Source organism: Acanthisitta chloris, unplaced genomic scaffold (genome assembly GCF_000695815.1).
Source record: "Acanthisitta chloris isolate BGI_N310 unplaced genomic scaffold, ASM69581v1 scaffold34302, whole genome shotgun sequence".
In the NCBI taxonomy this organism is placed as follows: Eukaryota; Metazoa; Chordata; class Aves; order Passeriformes; family Acanthisittidae; genus Acanthisitta; species Acanthisitta chloris.
In genome coordinates, this window is record NW_008661645.1 from 6,944 (window position 1) to 30,288 (window position 23,345).

The 23,345-nt window shown below is 37.4% G+C and overlaps 1 protein-coding gene across 1 annotated transcript in view; it reads right to left on the reverse strand.

The window, feature by feature from the left end:
• The window catches only part of LOC103798063 (transcription factor 12-like), a gene marked incomplete at both ends in the record, with an annotated part of 65,642 nt that overhangs the window by 1,328 nt on the left and 40,969 nt on the right, over positions 1-23,345 (reverse strand). The window contains 2 exons of the mRNA XM_009070307.1: positions 2,046-2,181; positions 18,497-18,561. Coding sequence (XP_009068555.1) covers positions 2,046-2,181; positions 18,497-18,561 — 201 coding nt within the window. The remainder of the gene's footprint in view (positions 1-2,045; positions 2,182-18,496; positions 18,562-23,345) is intronic.

Here is a 23,345-nt window from a genome sequence, read left to right on the forward strand (position 1 = left end):
CCTGCCATGTCCCAGGTTACAGTCCCCTAGACTCAACCATGACAGAAATAGGAATATCACAGTTACCAGTTTGAACAGGTTTATATACACCTTGAGCTTCTCTTTCAAAGAAAAAAAATCAATAGTACTACTCTGAAAACGCCACACTTCATTAATCAATACTACTACTCTGAAAACGCCACACTTCATTCTGGTTGATTTAATAATATCTGGAACTTACCAAAGCCTATATAATTTGCACAAGAAACTGACTTAGTCACATAGGCAAGTATGTAACAGCAATCAGCATGTGGTTCACACCACAACCTCCCTGCCCAGCACACCCAGAGTCCTGCCCTAACCCTGTCACTTGAAACCATGGCACCTCACTATTACAAGGGGTTTCTCACTAAAACTGATTCAATGTGGGCTAAAACATCACCATCTTAAAACTCAACTCCTTTCTATTAAAGTTCAAACACCCTTTCAAGCAGTAAACAGTTTCACTGAACTTTCCTAAGACTGTTCCTCTTCTGAAAGATCTGAAGAACTGCTGCATTTGTTCTCATATTCTGAGTAACATGAATACTTACAACAATATTTGTAAAGACACATAATCCCAAGCTAAACAGTGATTGTCTTGACAACAAGGTAAGAAGTTATACAAAAATGGTATTTTAAAATACATGTATACACACACGTTAGAAGAGAAAATGGCCTCACGTTGCACTGAGGTTTTGATTAATGTTAGGAAAAATTTCTTCAGCAAAAGAAGGCAGTGCTGGCACAGCTGCCCAGGGAAGTGGTGGACTCACCATGCTAGGAGGGATTTAAAAGATGTATAGATGTGGCACTTGGGGACATGGTTAGTGATGGACTGGGTTAAGGTGCTGGGTTAAGGGTTGGACTCAATGGTCTTAGACATTTTTTCCAATCTAAATGATTTGATGATTCTATGATACAAAAGATTAAGTTCCAAAGCCTTTTTTTTTTTACAATTAAAGACTTAAAAAACAATTTCAGGCATGTTCAGCACTATTTTATCGCCCAAGAAGTCTGCAGTTCTGGTCAATATTAAAGTTACTTTGAGAAGCAATTCGCATTTGATGAAAATCTTATTTTGGGTAAAGAATGGCTTAAGTTACATGGCTCCAACTTCTGAGTTTATTATGGAATAGAAGTGCTATACAACATGACAGGAATAAAAAAATAAATCAAACATAGCTAGAGAAATCTTAATGACCTATCCTACTAACACTGAAATATATGGTAACTAGAATATAAGGCTATATAACTGGATACATAACCATATAAGTGGAATATATGGTAAACTAGAATATGAAGTTACAGTCCCTCATACCAAAAAGAATTTTTGTAATTTGCACTCCCAATTATTCACAATAGTCTTACAGCAGGAACTACAGAACAGAGCTATATTATCTGTCTATGGCCAAGTACAAAAACTCCATTTACCTCTAAGTATCCCCAGACTAAAATATTAATACTGTCATAGGATTATAAAAATTTTTAAGCAAATTCCTGCCTACATATTCTGCAAGGTAGTTTGATTTTAGGATAAGCTACTAGTCTCCAATTGCTAAGAACTTTAAAGGCATGTTGAACCAATTACAATGAACTATATATTGCCCTGAATAAAGTTACTTTTAGCATATAAAAGGATAATTGTTTCCCCTTTGTGTCTTTCCCTTACTAAATAATGGTAATGACCTCAAGGTCAGGCATTTCCAGGAGTTAATGATGGCATGGGTTAAGGGCACTCAGCTGGTCATCAGCTCCTATCCATCTGTCATTATTGCTTTTGCAATTAAGGGTTTTATTAGAGCTTCTTGTTTGTTTTATAAGCCATACTGACCAGTGTTGAATCCCAGCTAGTGTCTCAAAGAAAACATGAATAATTCCAGTTTTCCTCTCACATAGCACTTTGGTGTAATTTCAATAGCTCAGTACAGAGCAACCTCCAGTATATAAAATGAACTGTCAAAGGAAATAATAAAGACTGCAGAAAAATATCACGAGCAAAAGTTAAAAAACTCTGTGTTACTCACCGAGAGCTGATGAGTCATGAAGTGGTCTCCGGCGCTGATTTGTGCCCGAAAATGGGTAGTAGGCTGTTCCAGGTTTTCCAGAGGATGACAGCTGACCTGGACTCCCAAGCCCCATATCAGACCGAAGCAGACTAGACTACAAAAAAATACAGAGGAAAAAGTACAATTAAGCTCTGTAATAGCTCAGCTGCTAATATACCAGGCTAACAAACTAGTAACCACACATACTGCTCTTGGCATTTATAAAAACTTACTGGGCTTTCAGTGAAGGTCTTAAGAGTTCAAAAAAATGTTGACTTTTGAAAATTAGTGTTCAGAGTAAATACTATAGTGTAATTCAGAGAGGCAGAGCAAGTTTGGCTGGAGCCTCCAAAAAACCCATAACCATTTCAGCTGAAAACATCTGCAAGAATCAACTCATATTTACATTTTAAACAAAAAAATCATACTACTTTGTTTAGTTTGCAATGTAACACCTCTTCTATTACACAATATAAACATAATTGATAAAAACTGGTAAGAGTTTATAGTGTGACATTAGGTTTTAGCACATACTTAGAAATCCAGACTTATATTACATTCATAAACACATGGAATAAAATTGTCCAAAAAAAAATAAAAAAAAAAGCAAATGCAGACAAGAGAGAGGAGATTAATGAACAGAACAAGAAAAATTATGACATTTAAAAAACTTCAAGCTAACAATGCAGTTGAACCTTACCCTTTTTGTTCCCTTGTCATGCAGTAAATACAAAAACCATTCTAAACACTTAACAAGTGCATTATATATTGTTTGACCTCACATTATTTAGATTTCCTCGGTGAAACTGAAATGAATGTTGGTGATTTAGGAGAACATAGTTTTTCCACAGCTGACACTATGCTTAGCCTTGTTTTACTCTGAAAATCCTGACTTGGAGTCAGAACTGTTTGTACAGAAAACATACTTGTAGCAGGCAGTAAAAATGCATTCACTGCACTTCACTCCTGGCTGTTGCACACAGCTTTCCTCACAGAGCAGCATCCACTGTGTTACACACACCTAAAGACATTCTGCTTTTAATGTTAGCCAAATCAGACAGTGTTTTAAGAGCAGTATGGAACCAACACCCTCCAGAAGCAAGGGATTTGATTTCTTCCATCCACAGTCATTACATAGTGCAGTCTCTCCAATAAAAAGGGGCAAGGCACAGCTCTTGGCTGGCAGGACAGCAGGGATGTTTGGCTTATATTCATCTGCCAATATTCATATTTCATTGTCAGATGATGCTAAGACAGAAACTGCTGACTGGAGTCACTTTTACACCAAAACAAACGAGGTGCCACCTAGTTAAAGTTTCTCCTTCGGCCTCACAGCTCCCAAGCCAGAACTGCTCCTCCTCTCAAACTGCTCTCAATGACAAATCCATGTGCATCTACAGGTTCCCAAGGTTGTCACACACACCTGCTTGGGGACTGGATGATGGCAGGAACCACTCTCCAGTGCTGTTGCCTTCTAGGGCTACAGCAGCTCACTGGACTATGTGCAGAGACCACTGCTCCTGACTCTCCTCACCTTTCTTCTAAGGCCTGGATATCCTCACTCATAAACAAATGTATTTTTTGATTACATTTTATCTTTGAAGCTGATTCTTTTGGTGTGGTGACTTGTGAAAGGTGAGGCTAACACACACCTCTCAGTAAGGGACTAAATCTCTTCTATCTTGCAATGCATTGGGATTAGCAGAAAATCCAGAGTTCCTATAAGCATTTTTCCAGATAAATGATGTTGCACCATATCACTACTGAAATTTTGCTTTTACTTGTTTGATGACTAATTCGAGCAGGAAAAACCTAATATTTGAATTAAACAGAGTGAGATGTGAAAGAGTTGCCCCATTACAAACTAAAGGAGGGCCCAAAAGTGTTATTTCATACAAAAGTTTGAAGATCTAAGTTTGTTTTAAATGTTAATGCATAGAAACAGTTCCCCCTCAATTTCTTCATTGCTATTCTTACAATAAAATAGACTTTGAATCAGAATTGTTCATCTAAAACTCATGCTGAAATCAGATACTCTGGTAGGGAGTGACAAAACTATACAGAACATACATGCAGAGGGAAATCTGCTTGAGGTCTGTTTCAAAATTTGCTAATTTTGTCACTCAAAGAGTTTAGATTTTATTGTTTTGCAGAAAACATGATGACCATCAGCATACCTGGCTTACACAGTATAAATCTGAATTTAGTAATGATACCTATCAAAACATTTATTGCAGTCTTAGTGGTGAACACCGTGCAGGAACCCTGGGCAGTGTTTCGTGCAAAGCAGCTCCTCCAAACCAACACTGTCCAAAAGAAGAAGCGAAACCAACTCTGCTCTTAGCCCAAGATTTGACCTTCTTTGACCAAGAATACCCAGGACTGAAGGAAAATCTCTTTATGAAGTCTGTGGGGAAGGGAGGAAGTATTGTGATAGTGGCTGACACAAGGTCCCACTCACAGACTCCCAGGACCAGTGAGGCTGGCAGGGACCTCCAGAGGTCACCTAGTCCAGCCCTGCTTGCTCAGAGCAGCTGTCAAACACAATCAGGAACTGTGCCCCGTTCACATTAAAGACAACCCTCTCTGTTACCCCCCCAGCATCTCCTGATCATTGGCAGCGATTTTGGAAACGCAATGGTATCCAGATGCCTCCAGAAAAAGGAGTGGGAGGGTGCTTAGTTCCACTGTTCCCCTATTTGTCAGGAGAGAGGTTACAGAGGAAAAAAAAGCCAACAAACCAACCAGTAAAAACTCTTAAATTCATTTTACAAAGTCATTCAAAAGGGTCTATGTTTTCCAGACTTAACCTCTGACCTTCACTTCATGACATTTGCCACTCTCCAAAATGTCCTAAGCATTCCAGTTCTTGACATTTTCACTGGACCCTGAATTTCAAAGCAGTCTGGTTACTACAACAACATGAAGTTAGTTGTGTAAGTAACATGGTACATACCCAGTAAATCTCAAGCTGTGCAACATGCTCTAAAGAAGTTTCCTGATCTATACTGTGTTTGGGTAAAAATTTTTTATTTTCAAAACAGATAAAACCCCCAAACAACACAAATCCACACCCCTCTTCTACCATTTCCACAACCAAATGAAGCATCTGTTTAAAATTTTATAATTGTTCCTCAGTCTTCCAAAAGAAAATAAAAATAGATGTCATTAGTTCAGCTCATTGATTTTTCTGCCTGTTTGAACCAATTGAGAAGCAATATTGATTAGGACTGATCCTTTCCTAAGGGCATCTGATAAAGAAAGGAATACAAAAATACCACTGAGGATAGCAAAAAAGCTTTGTATTATCAGCATCAAGCTTCTCCTGACTAAGTGCCCGAGGTCCCTGCACAGAGGCAGATCACTTACATACGTAGTTAGCAGCATTCTCCACAGAGAACATTCACGCTCACTCTGAACCTCATCTGCCAAGCAGGATCCAATTACTAAAGAATAATCAATGACTGGTTATTCTCCTGAACGCTGTCGAGTCCTGTCTGCATTACTGTTGTAAATAAACAGGCATGACCCTTAAAAAATTGCCTCTTTAGATTTTATAAAGCATATTTCCAGTTTCAAGATATCCAAGAATTTATTTAAAGCAATATTTTCCCTAAGGAATGAGTGTTCAATAATCAACAACGGAAAAGAAGAAAAGAAGAAAAAAAATGGCTTTTATCACAATCAACTAAGAACACAGCAAGCCTGACTGCAAAAAGAGCAGAGCAAAAGAGGTAAACATGACTGCTTTACTTTTCAGATTTATCCCTTTCAGAAAAACCAAGAACAGTTTTGACAGCCTCAGGGGAAATGGCATGGCCTGACCCAAATAAGAAAGGTTTTCACAAGGGCCACTAGCTAGACAAATGCTTTAAAGGGGTCACTTTCCTAAAGAGTATTCCCAGAAAAATGAAATGCAGGGGAGTCATCTATTCAAGCACTGCAAGCGTGAGATGGGGGGGAAAAAGAATCCTATCTACATGTGGGGGTTGTATTTATGCACCTTTGTCACAGAAAACAAGTAACTTTGCATTGCAGCTGCACTTTCATGCAGGCAAAGTTAGCTCCCATTCAAACTAACAAGCCAATCAACCATATGCTTATAGCTAAATGATATGCCCAAGATAAAAAAAGCTCCTTAGTCAACATATTTCAAAACGTTTTTTTAAAATTGATTCTTTCAAAGAATTTAAGCATAAAAGTAAAAAAGAGTATGACTAATTTGGAAGTTTTCTTTTCCCCAGCCTAACTCTATGAATCTTTAGAATCTCAAAGACACAATTTGATGCCAAAACACTGTTCTGCCTTCAATGAACTTCTAGGACACCAGCCAGGATTCTAGTATGATGGTAAACATTTCTTTGATTTTTTTTTTTTTTAAACTTTGATAGAAAAAAAATATGTGGACAAGTAAAGGCCTAAAGATGTCCTCATGTAATATGCCCTGCAGCTCCCCAGCATTAAGACTGTATGTAGACAGGGAAGCCAAAACTATCCTGCAAAATACACAAACAGTTTTTACAAACACACTTCATACACTACATAAGTATAAAGCTTTACCTGTATAAAAATGTACTTGCTATAGGCAGTTAGCCTTGTGCTTTTTGGTCTAAATCTTGTTCACAATTTTTTTTTTAAATGCAAACATACTGGCAAACACTTTAAGAACTCAAATTTTCCTAGTGTAGCCATAGCCAAACTATGCAATAGTTTCATCCAAATACAACTGTGTGCCTTTACATTATTCATTATTTTCTATCAAAAGAATAATATGGTTGGGAATAAAAGCATTAGCCCATTATATGCAACTGATTATGACAGGCCCATTATGCTGGCATAATAAGACAGGCTGCTTTGGCAGTGAAATGAGAGCTGCAACTTACCAACTGCAAACTTAGATCTTGAAAACCTCCCCAATAGGCAACTAGACTCATCTAGATTTTATTTTTCCTTTTTTTTTTTTTGCATTCACTTTCTTTTCATAAAGTTTGTGCTTTTAGTCTTAGCAGGCACAGTCTCTAAAGCAGGAAAACTGCCTAAATGTGAAGAAAAACCCTACAGCACTTGAGTGTTTAGTGAAAAATTGGGAGCTTGGACACTTTACTTGAACAAAATAATGTAATGCAACACCACTCATCTCAATCAAATCCCTCCATTATCCTGCCACGGTCGCTGACGAACTCACTTGGCATTTCTCTGTTTCTCAGAATTACACAGAGCAGATGGCAAGTGCATTCCTTGCCTTACTGTAAACTTGAAATGTTGCCCTGGGTAGACCACAGGTTTCATGTACATGTCCTTTAAGTCAGTGAGCTATTAGGATGACTTAAAGCATGTCTACAATGTGCCTCAATATTGCACATGTCCTGCCTCACAGATAAACCTGGCAATGGGCATTGCTAGTTTAAAAGAATGTCACAAAACAAAAAAGTTCAACTCTAAACTTGCAAAATCCCACAGCTAAATCATGTATGTTGTTACTGTGCTTCCAAAGGAAAACCTAGCACAAAATTAAAACATCAGCAACTAATTGCTCTGTGAGATCCTAGTAGAGTACAGAGGTTTGGGCTGTGAAAAGACCATTCACTGGAATTTCACGTCATGCAGTTTAAGCCAAAAATATAACTAAGATATAAAGTGTTGAATTTCACTTGACTCAAGTCTCCAATCTTTGGAAACTGTAATGAATGCACTCCAAAATAGGAGCTGAATTTGGAAAAACACTGACATATGATGTAAATTCATTTTAAATTTAAATTCTAGAGATATGTTTGCAATTATCAGCATGTTGTTAAAGAATCTCATCCTGAGAATATCATCAAATAGTAATGTGAAATACAGTGTTACCATTTTGAGAACAAAGGGACTCTGAATGAGTAATCAATAGCAACTGGCAGAAAATGAGGCATTAATTATGATCCTCTCTAGTGTTTTGTCTCAAACAAGGTTTCATTAAATATATTGTGCTAACCTGTACATCTTCAAGCCATTACCAATAGATTTGATCGGATACATTTTTGGTCTGTTTCAGGAGGAGGAAAATATCAGAATTAGAAAACCAAAACAACATCTAAAGTGTTATATGATAACTTGAGCTTTTTCTCTTGATCAATTTAAAGGAAATCAGGGGCTGCTAATAAAACATCTCAGGAGAGGATCCTCTAACAACATGCTGATAATTGCAAACATATTCCTTCATTTTAAAAAAATACTTAGATCTTATAATCTCAATGTAGTCTCTTGAAAATTTAATTATCATCTCCTATACCTAAAGTATCATGCAGGTTTGAGAAGATAATGACAGTCATCCATCAACTGCATCCTGCCAGTGTAATCAGGCTAATCTAGCTCACTGGATTAAAGAACAGCTACCTAGGGTACTAAATACTGAAGTGATGCAACATCATAAACAAAATAACATTTAGTTTAACTGTCTTTCCAATTAATGTTAACACTGACGAATATCAAGTTATCAATATATTCTCTTTGTACACCGAAGCTTTTCCAGATCACCACGAGCTCTTACTCATGTGTAGAGCAAGGCAGAATCTGCTACTATGGCAAATTCTGTTTATGTGTAAATACACTGGGACTGAGCACAGGGACAGAGGAGAGAGAAGAAAGAAGCTGATTCAGAATTACATATACGGATTTATTTTTTTTAGCAGTGAGTGAAGATTAAATGCAAAGGGAATGAAACATTTTCTATTCTTTCTGCATATAAATGGCTTTAGAGCATCTGATTAATAGAAACATTTCGAAGCATCCCTTCCTTCTCCTTTGCAATCCTGGCTTCCCTGCACTGATACTGCATATTGGCAAGGCTACAAATTCTGTTTTATGCTTCTAAAGCAGCACCCTGCTGATGTTGGTGTCCAATCCCGGAGGTTATGCTGGCTCAGCTTGTCTTCCTTCATCCCCCCCGGGCAAGGTATTTTTGCGTTGCTGACTGAATTCTAGGAAGGCATTACTAAGCATTGTGATTACAGGTCAGGCACCCCTCCCCTTGCCTTTGAATCTTTGTACTACATTATGAAAACAGTAATTCGAACAGCTTCCTTACTGTGATTATACAAAAGCAGGTTTGTGGAGAACTCCAAATGTAGAAGAGAAGCTGCTGAGGGGTTATTCATCTACTTCATCTTTTTTTTTTTTTTGTACCACCCTCCCTGCTTTTCTCTATGATTACAAGATGGGGAGTCAATAGTGTAATAGATTTTACGCTGAATCTTGTTTACAGAAGTCAGACTATAAAGGATATTATAAAGCTCAAACTATTCTTGCATCTGTTTCTTCCTCTGCATCTTCAGCAGAATGACTTAAAACCATTTCAGACCATTAGTAGAATTCTTCATGTATGTAGTATGGAAGCTGTGCATCTCCCACATCACCAAGAGAAAATTCTCTCTAGCTGTAAGCATCAAGTCAGAAAATGTGTAACATGATGAGGGTTCATTAATATAGCAACCAGATAATTGTTAGGACTTAACATGGAGGACCCATATGTTTTCACATATGATCAAGTGAAAGCTCAGCTCAGTACTAGGGTGCTAGGAAATGGATAGGCATACCCAGGAAATGTCTTAGCTACAACCCCTTTCCCCTAGTAAATGTTATCCTTCTCTCCCTGCTCTTTAGAAACCTGTGCCATCAGGAGCACTGGCATCTTGAAAAGCACTCCATGACACAACTGAAACTGATGCAAGTTGGATGGTTTAGTTCCAGGAAAGAGGGATCAAAATGACAAATTGGTCTTGTGCCTCTTTACATCACTGTCTGCCTAAGCTACAGACTCTCCCAGCCCATCCCAGGAAGCAAAAGCTAAGTAACAGGTTGTTTACACCACTTATCTCCCCATTCCCAATTCTACTCAGGGCGTGTATTCTTCCTGAGACCAGTTACCTGTGCAGATGTGAAGTTTAGGAAAGGATTTGATCTCCCTATAAAGGAAGAAAGGAAGGTAAATGGGGGCTTACCATACGAGAGTAGTTACAGACAAAGAGGAATAAACACTTCAGGAAAATCCAAAGGGCAATCCAGCTCATTCAGACAGACAGGCACGGCTGGGAATAGTGAACTGAGCCAAAACTTTCCCCATCCTCCACTAATACCATCAATTTGTAATTGAGGAGGACCCAGCTCTGAGGCAGTCAGATTAGCTGGACACAAACAGTAATTCATCAAAGAAATTGTATCTGCACTCCATGGTATAACATGCTTTTTACTTTCTTATCCAGCAATGTGCAAGGTTCTAAATATATATATATATTTATTGATTTACAGGATATTCATGACCTCAAATACAATCAAGCACAATCAAAAAATAAAGGTGGCACAAAAACTTGCCAACCTTACATAGTGTAAGAAAGAGAAGGGCAAAGACAAGAAAGAGTTTGCCTGGGAAGACATTCAAAATGATTCCTTGCAGAACTGCTCCCCCTTTATAAATAGCATCCCTCCTCCAACTATAACCAATTCCTAACACCTGCTACCCGCTTCATTCCGGGGGGGAATGTCTTCCCTGATTAACTTCAGGTGGTCACCTCCAGCTCTGCAAAAAGAAATCTTGCCTGTGCCCAGTACATTTTTACTTTCTAAAAAGGTTCTGCAGGCTCCTTATCCACTGAGAGACAGGAGATATATTCCCAATAGCACAATAAGTAATTCACTTCAATAAATCATGATCAAGAGAAAGTTAATATTGCTTGAATCTACTTGAGAAGTAAAACAAAGCAAAAAACTACAGTTCAGGCATTCCATCTGCCCTTAAACTATATATCCCTCTCCCCATCCCAATCTTTTGAAGATGGTATCAGCTGGCAGAATCCAGAGTCACTGCTTCAGTTAACATTGTGTCAGCCTTTCCTTCAGCAGCTGCATTTCTTAGAGATTGATAGCTCAGCTGTAAAAATCTGCTTTGGGGAGACACCTGATATCAAAACTGTCAGAGAAGAGGAGATTAAAAAGAGAAAATTTACAAAATAAAATCAGTTTGTCAGCTTTAAAGTTATGTTAGTATTAAAAACCCCACACATGTACAAGCCTTAAATTTTTTTTATCCTTCCATAACTCAGTATTACTTGGATTTAAGTAGACATTATGCTCTCTATACTGTTTCTAAAACTATGTAAGAGAAAGGAAGAAAAGCAACTGGTGCCACTGCTTGTACTCTAAGGCCCCACAGATAAGAAAGGTCCAGAATATCATGGACATTTTCTGTCTTATTGGAAAGATCCATCTAAAGCATCTTCAAAAATACACCAGCAGTGAGGAGGAAGAGCTTTCTTGTTGCTGTTTAACAGACACCTTAGCAAAGCATCCTAGGAGCAACTGCAGAGCCATGCTGCCATTTAGGGGCTACACCTGCAGCCAGAGAAAGGCTTGTCTGGATGCTTTCATACCCATTTGAAGAACAGACACACTTTGAAATACGATGTGCTACAAATACTTTTTTCTACTCCTCTCTTACTGATTTTAAGTAACATCTAAGCTTCCAGATACCACTAAAAAACTGCCTCACTACTCACATTCACTCGTTCCTTTCACTCTTGCCTCTTCCATGTGTTTTGTTCTTACAAAACTTGTATTTCAAATCATATTTTTCATACTGTCTTGCCCACGTGTTTTGTTCTTAGAAAACATGTATTTCAAATCATATTTTTCATACTGTTCTTTTCCATTTTTGTCAGTAAATCTCATTTCTGCTTCCCAATACATTTTTATATGCTCTTACCTCCTAACATTAACTTTTTTTCTGCATGCCTATTCTTCCAACTGTTTAATGTGACATGATGCTTTACTAAAAGGATTAATGAGTTACGTGTTTTGTTCTTAGAAAACATGTATTTCAAATCATATTTTTCATACTGTTCTTTTCCATTTTTGTCAGTAAATCTCATTTCTGCTTCCCAATACATTTTTATATGCTCTTACCTCCTAACATTAACTTTTTTTCTGCATGCCTATTCTTCCAACTGTTTAATGTGACATGATGCTTTACTAAAAGGATTAATGAGTTAATCTTCTCCATTACACTATTTATACATCTTAAAATTATATAGGTTATGAACATATTAAAAATACTTCAAAGTTGGTGCTATTGAGTTTTATTACTTTTTCTATACGCAGCAAGTTGCATCTACATCCTACTAAGATATTTGTTTTCACTTTTGCTTGCATGACCCTCACCACCCTGCCAGTAACACACAAAAAAAAAAGGGATTTTTGCCTATACACAATACAAGTGAGCTTTTATGCCCTCCCTAGACAGCTCAAATTTCTGGAGTTTTACTCTTATTACACTTCCTTAGCCTGTGAGAGTGTGTGCTCCAAGATACTACTTGCCCCAACACTGCAGGATTGTTCTTTAGGTTTGAATTCTGCTCAAACTGCTTCAAAGTCTTTTAAAATTTTAAAGAGGCAAATTACTGACTACGCAAAGGCAAAGTAACTTACACTTGCAAGCATTTCTTTTACTAAAGTGCTCATCTGTTAAATTGCCCAAGAAATTGGTGCTAAAGGCATTTTTTGGTTTATTTCAAAACTTCTTACAGAGTTTGCGAAGAAATAACTTAATCTTTTTTTTTGTACAAAAATAAAACTTATTAGTTTGTGAAGGATGTAACAGATAATAAAATACAGTTTCTCATGGCACAATGTTTGCTTTAATACATTGCTAAATTTGAGGGAACAAGATGAAAACCTTTCAAGTTCCACATTAAACTCTGGAGAAAGGAGAAACTGGTAAATTCTGCAAAGTCTGAAATTAAGTCTTAATATGTTTATTTGAAGTATATTCCCATAAGGAGCACTAAGTGGGGTGCTAATGTGCATAAAATGTTACTGTCATACTACAAAATTCAGGCTAATCTAATCATGCTTGATGTGCCTTACATCATGTTGCAATGATGCAATAACATGCTGCTCCATGAGTCACCTCACATTAGGTTCATGGCAACAGAGTTGATGGTTACTGAAGGGAAAATGGTGTAGCAATATTACTGGAAACATTGATGGAACAGCTTTCTATCAGATTTCTTTTCATCCAAAAAAATAAAGATACTGAAGCAGCCTTATTTATTACCAATACCATAGACTTATGTAAGTAGAGCAGCAGAAATGAGTTCAAATCAATCTGCCACTCAGTAAAATACAGTGCACACAGTATCATAGATTCTTCATCTGGTTTTCATGCAATACTACACATTTCATGCAATATGTATGTGTCATGTACTGTAGAGCAGTAAATATTTTATACAGTATTATATAATTGCACATAGTCTAAGTGAAATGTATTTAGTAAATATGATCCACAGCTCCTTCCAGCATTCATGGATTCTACAGATTCATCATTAAACTTCTTTCTAAATGGGATTTATAACTGTTAAAGTGCCCCATCATCATGCAGAACATAGATTAGACAGTTAGAAAAATAAAGTAAACGAAAATATGTCTCTTTATCAAAAGACTACACTTTAAAAACAAAGTGGTGATGCCTCTTCAGCTCTTGCCTAGCATCCATTACATTTAGCACTCGATTCTATCTCCTCTCTCATACTTGGGAGAGTAGGCAGACTGGAAGTTATTAGGAAGGGAGAGTAAATGTGTTATCTCCACATGTCAAAAAATCCATAATGTCTATTTGTCATGCATGATTGTTTAGAATTAAAACAGAACATTAAGGGGATAGTCACAAATAATTTACTTTCTTCAGCCTAGTGCTGCCAGCGGGGAGAGACAGACTGTGCCAGGCACAGGAGAACAGGCACTGTGAGGCTAAAGGAATGGCCCCCCCTCCCTGCCAATTAGCCAGGGCACTCACAGGCTCCTGGGGATAAAGTTAGCTTCTGTGAAGACCCACAGAAACAATTAGAAGAATTAGTCTAACAGCTACACATGTATTGCACATTTATCTCAATTTCGCTTTGAAAATAGTGCAGATTCCTGGCTTTCTTCGAGCTCAGACCTGTCAAACCAATGTGCACTGACAGCTGGGCACCTCTCTGATGCTATTGGAAATGGGAGTCATGCATTCAATATCTGAAGTCTAAAATCTTGTTTCTTTCACATAAGCTACAGTTTTCAGTACCAAATCACACAAATGTGAAAAAAAACCTCTTTTTCTTAAAATAAGCTTTCTGAAAACTTAATCTTTACCTGATTTAAGATTTGTGAAAAGATGCCCTTCCCAAATCTGCAATTACAGAGCCAACAGGAATAGTGGCATCCCCCACAAAAATGACAAACCACCACCCTCCCTCCAATTCCAAGACAGAAATAGAGACTTGGTGTCAAATCATGTAGCACTGCATTTCATTCTGACAACAAAACAGAGTTCTTCTATGTCTCCTAAAAGCTGTCAATTCTTCATCCAGGTAAAAGTTCCTGACATTCTTGATTTGCCATCTTACCCATCCACTTAAAGCCTACATACACTATGGAACATCAGAGAGGAAAAAAAAGTAAGACTTGGAAAGGTGCAAAATATAGTGAAGACCTGTCAGAAGGAGAAAGAGTATGCAGTAAAGTACAAATAAAGCCAAAAAAGGAAGAAGATTCAGACTGTGATTGCAAAGCACTAGACAAGCACAGGTTTTTATGTAGCACCATTAATCCTGGCAACACTAAACCACATAAAAACCCCATAGCTTAAGACAAATACAATGACCTTATTCAGCACTTATTTGCATGAATGGGCCCAGTGCTAAGGGCTATACTCTTGGATGCTCCTTTGTGGCTTGCTTAAAACACCTGATGGAAAGAAAACCTGAAAATCTGCACTTCTGTCGGTAAAATATTCATTAATTAGCCATATTTACATTCTCGGGACTAAATCTTACAGCTGAATCACATTCCATTACCTAAGTTGCTCAGATTTCTAAGCTACATTGAAAATCAACCACACAAACTCCTACAGCCTAAATATAAAGCCTGTAGGTAGCCAAGAGTCCTCATAAATCACTGCTTGGATTATTTTCAGTAAAAGGTGAGAAGTGATACTGAGAGTCTTAAACATTGCAACTTAGAGTGGTCTTGGAAATTTCATCCCAGCCCTCTCTAAACTTAATGGGAAGTAAAAATGAAAACTCATCACACATATCCATATCAGATTATTAATATCATTTAACCAGTGACATATGGAAAGAACTTTGGTAGGAGAAGGACAAGTTAGTGTTTGGATAAATTAGATATTTTCAATTCATCTGTACCCAATAACACACTCAGAAGACTGACTGGCTCTTGCCATTCTTGCCATTTCAGCCACTGTCTTAACACCACTCACGGTTCAGGGACTAAACAAGAATGGGGTTGGTTGGTTCCAGGGCACAACAAAAGCAGTGGCTTGTAATTCCTCAACAACTTAAATTTCCATTTTTATTTTTTTTTTTGAAGAATACTGAAATAGACTGCAAATGTCAGAAGATAATGAAGAACTTATATAGATTCAGCTAGAACAAACAACATAAACCCAATCTCACCTCCTCCTCAGATAGCATAAGAGGTGTTTTAATAAGGCTTTCACTACTTTCACATTTCACAGGTGAACTAAGGAACCAAGGACAACTAAAAGTACTGCTGAATATAAAGTACAGCTGATTAAAAAACAGCTAAGAGTTCATGAACAACAGTGGGTGAATGTATTAACTGAGACTTCGCAGGCGTCTGTTTTGGGCATCATTCCATGTCTTAATTAGTGACGTGGATGAAAAATGAAGACTACATTTACTAAATTCACAAAGCAAATAACCCATAAGGATCTAGAAATGCAGTGCAAGCCTGGAATTCAAAATTGCACTGAAACTTAGAGATGGTAGAAGCAATGTGTTAAAAAAGTAAATACATTTTTGTGCATGGAACCTGTAAAATGAAAAATAGAGGCCGAGGAATGCCAAGCTAGCCAGCAGTACCATAAAAATGTAGATCACCACAATTCAAGCAGGTATCAAAGACTGAATATTTGCCAGGAAAAAGGCAAATATCACACCCCTAAAAATTCACGGTATTGTCAAAGATCCAGGGAACTTCTTTTTGCCATAGTGGTAAGGTCTTAGATGAGGTACCTCACCTAGTTTAAAACACTGAAATTGTTTAGGGTTGTGAACCTACTGGAGAACATGCAGAGCAATAATTTTTCAACCTTGAGACAGATCCTGTTACGTATCCACTACTAAAATACACCTGCACTGCACACGTCCATGGAAAAATTAACTCCGTTTATGTCTAATCTCTTCTAGGGATTCCTTATCATCTTAATCATCCTGTGGATTCCCAACCCCTACAGACTTAAAGGAGAATAGATTCTTTTCTGTGTCCACTGTCTGTAACAGGATTTAGCTCTTTAATTGCAATGACATTTAGATTAGGCATCAGGGAAACTTTGACTAAGTGTATTTAAGCAATGGAACACAAAACCCAGTGTGGTTGTGCAGCTCCTCCAGCTCCAGACATTTCTAAGAACTATATGAGCATCTGCCAGGGACAATGCAGCTGATTCTTCATTTGCATTGTAATGACCTCTCAAGATCACTTTTGACTTTCTCTCTGACAGCTTGCAAACACCAAAGCTACAATGAGAGTTGTATTTCAAGTACCACCACACATTTATGGAAAAATAAGAAAAAACCCAAAATATTCAGAAATCCCACCACGTTCAAAGTTAGCAAATGATTCAAAGCACTGTCAGATTTACCTGATAAGACCAAAATAAAGTACAAATGACAACTTATCACATGAATTTAAATTGAATTAAAATTTAATGGAAAATTAACTTTGATCATTTTCTATTATTCTGAATATAAAAATAAAACAGATTCACCTGCAATAATATTTTCCCCATATGCTAAAAACGTTAAGAAAAGAAGAAACTGCAGAAACGAAAGATGTAGGAAGCTTATCCAAGGGAAAAACAGAAGTAGAAGTCATGTTAATAAAACCAAATACGTATAAGATTCTGGTTTTAATATCTATATGTAAAACTTAATGTTAAAAGGTATTAGATAGAAACAATTATAAGCATAGAGGTATAAAAAGGATTTTCTTCACTGAGAAACCAAACCACAGAAATTACACTCATTACCTCAAAGCAAACCAGAATTTTATGCAAAGTTAACACAAACCCATTTTCCAATACAAAACATTAACTTAATAAAAGAGCAACATGAAAATTAATTTGTTTCCAAACTAATGTCAAGTTATTATATTTAAATACAGAACATACAGAGTTACTTGAACAATAATAGTAACATTAATACAATGTTTTACTGTCTAGACTGGCAATAATGTGCAGGCCATAACTTGAACTTAAAGAGGTATAGTGGTTTTTGGGAGAAGCTCACCCATCCAGCTACAAATGGGGCTTTGTTTGCCACATCTGTGTTGCAGGGAAGTAGTAAACGCTGCGAGAATGATCCTTTCTTAATAGGGGAAGCATTGCCACATGGTGCTGCCCATTCACACTTCCCAAACTGCTAGTTAAAAGGCTAAAAACCAAGATGTCAAACTCATGTGCTAGGTTTGATCCTCCAGAAGAAAGACATTCCTAAAAATATCGGTTCAAAGCAAATACTCTACTTAGAGTAAAATTAAGAAAGATTCCTCTTTGAGAAAATAAATATAAATTAATTTCTTAGAGTTATAAACATATTAGTTATTTAAATCTTTATCAACAGACACTGAATGTAATCAAATGCTAATTATACTTTTCAAACAGTCAAACTTCCTGTACATTCAAAACAGACTTTTAAACAATTCTTAGTGTGGCTCATTAGAAACTACATGGGGGAAATCATCATTCTAAAATAAAAGATGTAGAGACATAAATAGAAAGGGCTTTTAATTAAAAATCACATAATCAAAACCATAAAATAATACAGTGTTACACTGGATAACCCAACCATTAAAAACTGAAAGCCTAATAACTACTTAACAGTTTGCTCCGTTAACTATTGAACTCTATTCAGCAATTACTGCTATATTTTGACAAATTCTATGTGAAAAATCTCAGTATCATGGACTGACCATGATGTGCAATTAGTACTGGTCTGCAATTCTCTTTGCAGACTTGGAGAGGGGAACAAATAGCTGTGTAAGATAAGGGAACACGTTTCATGCTGATCTGTGGGAAAGCTGTGATATACACAACTGACACGTGTAACTCTGTACATTCAGACTAACAACTTCCCTTTCCCTAAAAACATAGGACTTCATGCTCTTGAGCCACAGGACCAAAGCCACTTGAACATAGCACAGGTATCTCCTCCAAGTGGCTGTACATAAGTGCAAGGCAATTTGACCATACGGGACCCAGAAAATTCTGCAAACTATGGAGTAGATTCTTGTTTATGATGTTCAGTAGCCTGATGCATTCAAGCAGCTTCAACTAAATTTGAGTTCAGCTTATTACATTTGATTTCAATCATCACTATACTTACTTGACAGCCTGGCAAGCCTGTATCTCTGCCATACAAAGGAAACGGACCTCTGTCTGAGGTTTTGCCTAAAAAAGAAAGACATTGGAAATGAGGTTACTTTTAAAATCTGCTGGAGATCCACATCAGTTGTCCTTATATATGCAACTCAGAAAACCTATTAGCATTGCAGTAAATTTACAAACATTAAGGTGCATGAATACAAGCAGGCTCTATACACCTGTGTTTAATCCAAACAGCACTACAGTAATAGGTGGCATACTTACCTAATTAAACTCCTTACATAACCAACCAGATACTATAAAATATCCCTGTTCAGTACATTTAAATAAAAAAGGCAAAGTTCCATCTTAATTTCCATTATCAATGAGAAAAAGTAGAGACACTTTTAGACATTTCTCTGTCCTACATGAAACTAACTCTTAGCTGCTATCCATCTTTGGCAATGAATATACTAAGCAGTAAAATAAAACCCCATGAAAAATAAACAAAAACTTCCATTCACAACAAGAAAACTCACACCAAACTTAAACCATGACGGAATCATTCAGCTCTTGACACTCATATCTTAAATTCTTAAAAATCTTTTTGTCTCATGTACAGATCAGTCAGAAAACTCAGGCAAGCCAACTGGTCAGGACAGCAAAACAGCCTTTTTTCTGCCTTCAGTGCGACCTTTGCCTGCAGGTAGCACCCACAGAACACAGTGCCTCATGCACGGTGCTGCCTCGGGATGTTGCTATCCGAGGTCACAAGACATCAGCAATGTATTTGTGCAGGGTGCTGCCTCGGGATGTTGCTATCTGAGGTCACAAGACATCAGCAATGTATTTGTCAATCCCAGGAAAACTACTTAGATGTATTGGTTAGATATGCCATGAAAATGGCATGTTTGTATATTAAAACTCAGTGTGAAATGTCACCAGTAGAGCTCAAAAGTTTATCAACACTCTTCTCAAGAAGCCTGTCGAACAATGCCAAGCATCAGTCAAATATGTGCATAAGAGAAAATACCAAGTGCATGGGCCTGCCCTAATTATGAGACAGAACTCCAACACCCTGTAACACCTCTCAGAGCCTTACCCAAAGGTAAGCACTAACAAACCTTATTTGCCTGTTTGAAAATGAATGCTATCTTACCCAACTAGACATTCCCTTTTCTAAACAAATGCCTGTGTTATCTAGTCCTTGTAAGAAGAAAAAGTAGCCTTTCGTATACTTTCCCATTTAGTGATAAATAGCTCCGTGCTATTGCAGTTGTACTTGTAGAACATGGCTTCATTTGCTTTTTTTGATTTTTCTGTTACTACCAAAAATCCCTAAATGACGTTTCATAAGAGAAAAAACTAAAGTATGCTTATTGTTCATTTTAAAAATGCATCTTGTGTAAGCAGGGAGGAAGAGGAAGTTTGAATCTCTTGGAACAACATCTCTGCGAGATTATCATCTTGAGAACTACAGGTAGCCTGGTCAACAATAGTTTGCTTGAAAAATGGCAGGTCTGCTATAACAAAGGGAGGAAAAAACTTCACATTTTTCTGCTGAAGCAATTTGCCTTTAACAACTATCGAGCACCAAGCAAATAAAATACCTAGCATGCAAAATTATAAGTGGTAGGATGAATCATGCTGTTCATATTAAACCAGACTCAGCATTTTCTTTCCAGAAAATGAGAATCTTATACCACATGATAAACAACTTCGACTGAAGTATGCAGTATTCCAGGCAGGCTTTAAAACAAATATTTGTGCAAGAGTCAATTACAGAGGCTAGAAAAATTATGATTTAAATTATGGTTTGTGTAGCAAGCAAGAAATTGTTAGATAAGAATGCATAAAAATCATGTTATTTAAATGTTATAATTTTAAAAACTTTGGCAGGTCCATACTAAAGGAAATAACCTTACTAGAACAGCCCAATCCATAGTAAAAGTGACTGACAAAAGCCAAGGCTGCCTGATGCTACACTGCCTAAATACCTACCAAAAATTAGAGGTGGAGCAAATTACTGCACAAATGTCTAAGATTTTCAACAATGGGTTTGGAAAGCAAACGAGGATCAAGTATAAGAGGGTCCCTGTCACAGAGAGGCTCCCAAACACATTCCCAGTGCAAGCACTTAGACATCACTCAAACTGGCTATAGTGTCACAATGCTAAAGGTACAGATTTTATAAGAACAACATAAATCAACAGGCACACACTACAGCAACACACATGGAGCCCACAATCAAGTTCTGCCCCTGGTTCTCTCGTGTACTGTGGAACTGCACCCTATGGTCCCTTTTGCAGGGCTGGAGCAGTGCTGGCAGCAGCACCTTCACATTCACATGGCAGAAGGATGGGACAGAGAGGTGAGCCATCCTGGGCACCATCCGAGCACATCTGTGCTCTTCACTGGACTCCAGTGAAGCCCCTGAAGCTTCACTGATGATACATCAAAAAGCTTTCCCAGCATTGTGCTGTCTGACCATATCACAGGATGGCTTCACTATCAACACAACACAAAGTGAAAGAGCACAGACTGCAAACTGCCTGTTGTCATTTCAACACACTTCAGCTGCTCCAGCCCAGGCATGATGCTACTCTCACTATTTAAAGCCTTGCAAGCAAATGTCACAGGTTACATTTACTTATCAATAGAAGAACAAAATACTTAGCAATACATCGAGTATTTGAAAGGTGGGTAATGTCAAGTTTGGGATGATGATACTCCCTCATTGGTTTAACAAACAGGTAGGTCTCATGCATAGTCTCTGATCAACACATGGGCAGTCTCTGGTACCCAATAAAGTTCAAACCCATGGCCAAATGTATCCAAGCAGAATCCCTTTAGTGATATTTAGCTTATGAAATACTCTTCTTATTCAGACTCTGTACAGAGGGACAGAAGAGCATAAAAATTTAGAGGTTACTGTAAAAAAACAAACTTAGTGGGGTCCCAGTGCTTACATGCAAAACTTTAAAACAGCATGCAAACTTTAAAACCACAGTGAGACTGAAAGACAAAGCAGACCCTGAAATGTCTTGCAGGTTTACCCCACAAGATTTGCTCTTGAGGATGTTATAAACTCTATCACATCTTGTGTCAGTCAGTGCCCACTACACAAATGGCAATAGTATTTTTTCATTACAGCTGAAAATTCAAACATTAGTGCTCAGCATTAAGAGGATGTAAGGAAACTCACTATGGCATCTGACATCAACTGGAAGGAGGAGAGGAGTCTGCAAAAACACTATTAAATGACAAAATCCTTATCAAACACTTCCATTTGCACGTTTGTGTAGACACAGCTCTAAGGCACTGTGTAGACATACCAGCTGGGAAGGTGAAGCAGATACGCAGATGAGATTTATTTGCCCCTCAGATCTGATATCATCACTACTCACGAGAAGTAAAGCAACTTTGGCCAGTTTTCTCAGCCTGAACATTTGCCATCAGCCCTGTGCAGTAGGGCTTCCTATGTAAGGCTCCTAGGAATCAACAGCTCCCTGATCAACTTTATTATGTTCTTCCTAACTCATATTTCAAAAGTTAGATGCTATCATTTTAGAAGTAAAATCTATGCCTTCATCTACTTGCTACCTAACAGGCTTAATAGTCCAAGGACTATGGAGTTAAAAGAAACCCAATTGAGAAAATCCCACTAGGCACTCTGAACCATAAGTATTTCCCAAGTGTGTAAAATTAAAACCTTGACACATTCTGTACCAATTCAAACATTAATAGGCATTTAGTAAATACTTATTTTTCTCTTACAATCACTTGTCTAAATGTGATATACTCACAACTTAATATAGCTTTTGAATATCACAGAAGGAATTGTCTTCCTTAACATATCTATGTGTATAACAGCTGTGCAGCCTAAATACTCTTAACACAGAAGGAACTGAAACAGCAAGATGCAAAGTGATAGCAAGCTGAAAACAGCACTGCATTAGCTCAGTTGAGGACTACTTCAGTGAATGTGCTATAAATGCCTGCCAGTAGTAAAACAGCCTTTTCCCACTGCTTCCAGATAATGCTTGGTTTATGAGAAGATGACAGAACTCTCCAAAAAAATTACTTCAATTCTCACAGAATTAACCCTTTACAGACTCAAGATCTTCCTGTGCATTGCTGAGAAGGTTTGGTTGGCAATAGGGAAAGCAACAAGATTTTGTAACGAAGCAATGTTTATCAGCCAGTATGAATGCCATAGTGACCACAGCTGGCAGCTGCTCTGTTTGTCAGACATGAAGTATGTCTGCCCTACTTGTACAGAGAATCTGCTTTCAGTAGATCTTGAGGCATGTTTTTACAGCTCCCAATCAACATTTCATCACTGATAACACTGTTAACCTGTCCCAACAGATAGCCTACCCAAAAGTCAGTTTATACCAAAACATTGTTGACACCTCTGAGAATCTTTTTTCTTTTAAAATTATTAAACTGGTGTTGGTAATTTGGCTAGAAATCAATTTTTATACTGCTTACTCCCTCTCCACACCCAGCAAAGTACGTGTCTTTGTTACCCACAGAATGAATGCATTCAAATAATTTTTAATATGCAGATCCAATATAACAAGAAACAAGCTGCACAAGCTACACTGACAGGCACATAAAAATGATGCAAGAAAATAATTCTAAGTAAACAGTTTCCTACTAACTAATATCACTTTCCAACTCAGCCCAAAGTAGAAAGTACACAAGGTTTATAAAATAAGATCCTTGCAGGTCCGTTCTTTATTTTTTTATTTTGCTGGTGTTAAAAATTCTTATTTAGCAAATTATTCAATACAACAGGAAAAAAAATTATGTTTGATTAAAACACAAAACCAGCCCTGCTCCTAGGACTTGGTGTGTTTGTCTTC